Source organism: Oreochromis aureus, linkage group 15 (assembly GCF_013358895.1).
Source record: "Oreochromis aureus strain Israel breed Guangdong linkage group 15, ZZ_aureus, whole genome shotgun sequence".
Taxonomy (NCBI): Eukaryota; Metazoa; Chordata; class Actinopteri; order Cichliformes; family Cichlidae; genus Oreochromis; species Oreochromis aureus.
The window spans coordinates 21,865,038-21,870,110 of NC_052956.1; the positions used below are offsets into that span (position 1 = coordinate 21,865,038).

The 5,073-nt window shown below is 37.5% G+C and overlaps 1 protein-coding gene across 1 annotated transcript; it reads right to left on the reverse strand.

Annotated features, from left to right (window-relative positions):
* Nucleotides 1-671: 671 nt before the first annotated feature.
* LOC116326772 lies at nucleotides 672-4,769 on the reverse strand. Its single transcript, XM_039599286.1, has 8 exons — nucleotides 4,689-4,769; nucleotides 4,145-4,486; nucleotides 3,756-4,022; nucleotides 2,389-2,475; nucleotides 2,175-2,203; nucleotides 1,852-1,908; nucleotides 1,622-1,690; nucleotides 672-1,532 (listed from the first exon to the last, which is right to left on the reverse strand). Exons 1-8 carry the CDS (start codon nucleotides 4,747-4,749, stop codon nucleotides 1,416-1,418), a joined length of 1,029 nt encoding a protein of 342 aa, XP_039455220.1. The 5' UTR covers nucleotides 4,750-4,769; the 3' UTR covers nucleotides 672-1,415.
* Nucleotides 4,770-5,073: the final 304 nt, after the last annotated feature.

Below are 5,073 nucleotides of genomic sequence, written 5' to 3' on the forward strand. Positions count from 1 at the left end.
GGAGGCTCTCAATGGACGACAGGCAGAAGGTCAGCAGCAGGTTTGAGTCCAGGTTGTACTTCCTGAAGACCCTCATGGTAAGTAAAGTGAATTGCAAATATTGTGCTGTCTTAGTAACTCTTAGTAAGAATTCCAAAACTCTCTCTTTGACTAACATCAACACAAAACTGTGTAAGAGGAAGTTGTAAAAATCTTAAAAATAGTGCACTTAACCATCCATCTATCTATTCTCTTCTGCTTATCGTTATCAGTGTCTCAGGGAGGAGCTGGAGCCTGTCCCAGCTGTCATCAGGTGAGAAACGAGGTACACCCTGGACAGGTCCCCAGTCTGTTGCAGGGCTAAAACACTTAACTGTCTTAAATTAAAATGTAAGAAGTTTAGTTAAGTGAGTGCATTATTGTAGCTCTTTTGTAGAAAGGTTTTGTGAGCACAGATGAAAATAGATCAAAAGTCAGTCTCATTACGCTCAAGAATTTATCTTATTCACTATCAAACATTGCAATACTGCTGCAGTCACCACTGCTAGCATCCAGATGAGAGCACAAATAAGATGTGTTAACGGTCTGTGGGCTGATGCTTCCTCATTGCACTTCTGAAGTGTAATTTTATCTTTTTCTGAGAAGTGAAGGGGAAGTGTTTTGGTGAGAATGTGGGTACAACAGCAGCAGAGCTCTGGAGGGTTGAGCCTCTCATGATGACCACATAAACGTCAGAAACACAAATGGTTAACACACCCAATAGTCTATAAGAAGTGCCTTTAGGTCCTCATCATTTTTCTGGAGTTTGCTAAATTGCTAAGACTGAATAAATGTTCACTACAGTTCAAAATTCAGATTAGATTAGTGATAGGACGCTATCAGCTAAACTTTTATGAGCAGCAGCAAACAGAAAAGGTTTCTTGCAATAAAACGTCAACACATACACCTCTGGCAGAAACAGTTTAAGTCAAAACAGAAATATATATCTGAGGTAACATGTCTGTTTTTGAAACATAAATGTTTTTGAGTTTGGTGTCTGTAGCTCAGGTGTTAGAGCAGGTCAGCTACTAACCAGAAGGGTCGTGGTTTGATCCCAGTCTGCTCCAGTCTGCACGCCAAATATCCTTGGGCAAGATACTAACCCCATGTTGCTCCCCGATGCTTCCATCGAAGTATGAATGAGTATTAATGTTAGATAGGGAGCACTTAACCGCTTGGGTGAATGAACATGTTGTATAAAGAGCTTTGAGTGCTCAGGTAGAGTAGAAAAGCACTATATAAGTCTATTTACCATAACAATATTATGTTATTAGTTCAAAACAACACATACGTAAGACAAAAAAAATAAAATAAAAATAACCTATGACTTTTCACATTCATTCTCTCCTCTAAAAAGTGAAACAGCATCTACCATATCTCCTTTCATGAGCAACATCCTACTTCTTTACATCATTGATGGTGGAATAGAGGTGGTTGGGATCATCTCCAGCAGAAGAGGAGAAAGCTTTCACAGTGCTGTAGGTCACAGTGTCACCTTCATCATGACCACGGGACTATAGGAAAACATTACAAAACAAAAAACATTACAAAACAAGACAAGACATGAGGATCTTATCATCCCGACAAATATTAAAAATCTCACCCGGGTTTTATTCTTGGTCCTCTTGGGCAAGCTGATGGAGACGTAGGAAACACCATCATCAGCTCCAGCCTACACAGTGAAGACAAAATAACATCTGCTCAGTAATGTCAGTTTGGTTTAATACAGTTCAGTTCTGGTTCCTCATCATCATCATCATAACCATCACTTTTCTGTTAAAATAAAACAAATATTTAGTGCAAATTTATACTGAGATTAGTGTGTGACCTCACCCAGGATTGATTGGTTCCTGGTCCAGACTGAGTCTCTGCAGGGTTTAAGCTCAGTCCCTGCTCAAAACAGAAGAGTAACTGTGTAAAGATCTAAATGATAATTAGATAATTAAACAGTGTCAGTGAGGAGCTGATTCAGCTCACTTGCAGCTTTGTCAGCTGTTCTGTTTCTGATGGTAAATCCTGTATTTTATTTAGTCATTTAGAGTCAAGAAGTCACCTCTAAAAGTTTATTAGCTCAATCTCATATGAAACAATGGAACTAAAAGACAACGAAAGACTTCACTGAATAAAAACTTGATTATTTGACTATTTGAACTCACAGTGTTGCCAGCCAGCTGCCTTTCTTTTCCTGAAAAGGAAAAAACACACTGAGATTAGTTTCACATTTAAAATCCATTTTATTGCCTGTTTTCTAATGATCCCAATTTACAAAATAAGAAATCTTTTTGTTGCCTATATTCACATTAATTCACCATTTTCACATGCTTACCATTAGTTACATTATGTTAAACTATAATCTGGGGATGCTTTTACCTTTATGTTTCTTCCATCTGATGATCACAGCAGTTATTAAGAGTGCTGATAAACCAACGGGAAGGATAATACACAATAATAACAAACCTGAGAAGAGAATTAAAACACATTAAAGACAATTATTGTGGCCACTCATGGTGAAGTGTTAGTCTACTATTTGCCTGTAGGCAAAAAAACAGAAGAATTATATGACATATAAGTGACAAATACAATCAGCTTTGTAAGTTACTGTACTGATGACCTTTAAATGTGATTTTTCACCTATTGTGAATTTATCTTCAGTTTTCAAACTGAATGATTAAGTTTGTTTTTACTAATGATGGTGAAAGGCATATAAATGAGAATGAGAGTGACACTAAGGTCTCAGTATTAAAGGCTAGAGACTGGCCAACAACCCTGTGGCACTCCATAGTTACTGGGGTAAGATGTGTATTCAATGACTGGTTGTTGACTGTTGTTGAGTGAAAACAGTCAGAAAGAGAGTGCTGCAGCAAAAACCTCCTGGTGATTTCTTTTATCACTCACAGTTTGCATGAAAGACAAACAGAAGCAAGCATTTGCAGACATGTCTGCATCTTACATGGAAACTATGGCTGACTGTGTTAACCTGCTAGTGACCAAAGCAATCACAAAGAGGTTTTTAGTACAGCACCGTACCTCTTAGCAACCAGTTACACCTTGAAGCTGTGAACACACATTTTCCCGTAGTGACCACTTCCTGTCAGCGCTCACAGTCTGTAGGCCTGTGTGAAAGAGGTCTAACTAAAGCCCAGAGTCCACCTGACATTCAGACTTTAAGTTTTATAGTCACAACTGTCACTAAATTTCTCCACCCAAGTGTCAGTCTGACATTCAGATATTTGATGCTGATTTTGTCGAAGAAATGAAATTACAAAATCAAATAAAAAATGATGGTAAGAAAAAATAAACAACAAGCTATTTTTTTAAAGAATAGATAATGCGCAGAGGTGCAATATGTAACAATCAAACCAGTCAAAGCATCACTGTGAGGGGATTTGAACATATTCTTAACAGTTTATTACCCGACAACTTGAATTTAAAGGGTCTGAATTATAAAGTAAATTTCAGATGTCTCTACGTTGTGAGGATTTTTTTGATTCTAGAGAAGATTTTGTTGATCTCATTATTGTTGTTGTTGTTAATGTTGTTGTTGTTGTTGAGGTGAATTTTGGTGTCGTTAATTTTGTGTTTTCACCTAAAGAAGTGAAATAAAACAAAAAAACCTGCAAACTAAGTTTACAACAATAGATAATGTAGAGTGCTGCTATATTTAATAATCAAATAAGTTAAATCAGTCTGCTCATCACTGTAAAGTGATTTGAAGATAATCTCACCTGTTTTCTCACCTGAGGACTTGAGTTTGAAGGGAAACAGTTGTTCTTCTTTAGTGTGTTTATCTGTCACTTTACACTTCAATGAATTATAAAACTTTGACTTCTGATCATGGTGAGATCTTTTAAATGTCACAGTCACAGAGCAGGAACCTGGTTTATTCTCCACGTCTGATTGATTCTTTTCACCCTCATGCAGCCACTCCACTGTGTGTCTACAGTGTTCATGTGTCAGCACAGAGCAGTTCACAATGACTTTATCATTGTTCTCATGTTCAGTCACTGGTGAAGATGGAGATATGGAAAGAGAAAAACAACAGGGCATCATCACTGTAATAAATACTGTTGTAATATTTCAGTTTGTTCCAAGTTTGAACTAAAAACATTATGATGTAAATACTCACTGTTAATAACAGACAGATCAATCATAAAGTCTGGACCTTCTTGTTGTCCTTCTCTTGTTTTGTACTGTCTGCAGGTGTAACGACCAACATCTTCAGCTTTGACCTTCTTTATAAGCAGAGAACAGTTCGCTGTAACACTCAGTCTGGTGTATTCAGCTTTAACATTTTCTTTAATCTCCCCATGAGCAACCAGCTCTACTGTTGTGTTTCTTGAAACACTGAATATCCAGGTAGTATAGTTGCAGTTATGTTGACCATCAGTCACATTTTCACAAGACAAAATGATGTCATGTCCAGCTCTGGCAGCTCTGAAGGAGGACAAAGTCTGTGGTGTTGTTTGTGCTGAGGACAGGAGAGTGAAATGTGACAAACTATAACATGAACACTGCAGTTAGATTAACAGTTAGTTTAAGGATTATTTTAGATCATTTCTTTCTCATCTTCTGTTTCCAAGAGTCCAGAAAACTTAAAGTAACAAAGCAAACATGTCTCTCTCAGTTAAAGGAAGAACATACTATTGTGTGTGTGTTCTGTGTTTCCTTACCTGTAATCTGAAGCATCAGCAGCAGGAATGAAGACATTTGAATCCACATGACTGCAGCCATCGTACTTCTCTGTCTGTCAGTCTCTACTCTCTGCTCTCACATTCAAAAATGAGACAGTCTCAGAGATGAACACAGCTTCAACTTCCTGCTCACTTCCTCATCAGTGGTTTACTCTCCATCACTTGTTCTGAATTTATTTAGTCTACAGCCTTCAAATGTTATTATCCTCCCTCTCTCTTTATTCATAAACTGAATAATTGAGCTTTTAACAAGAATGTGTGTTGATGCTCACAATGAAATATGTTGATACTACAGCAAACACCACTGCTAGCAGCTGGATAAGGACACAGATAAGATGTGTTAGTAGTCTGAGGTCTGTTGTGA

What these genes read in the sequence shown, in the direction of transcription:
- LOC116326772 (XM_039599286.1), bottom strand. Translation starts at nt 4,749, where the DNA reads ATGGCTGCAGTCATGTGGATTCAAATGTCTTCATTCCTGCTGCTGATG. An exon ending in GCTGATGCTTCAGATTACAG is followed by an intron (nt 4,487 to 4,688) that starts GTAAGGAAACAC and finishes TCCTGTCCTCAG; the next exon opens with CACAAACAACACCACAGACT. An exon ending in GGCAGCTGGCTGGCAACACT is followed by an intron (nt 1,909 to 2,174) that starts GTGAGTTCAAAT and finishes TGTTTTGAGCAG; the next exon opens with GGACTGAGCTTAAACCCTGC.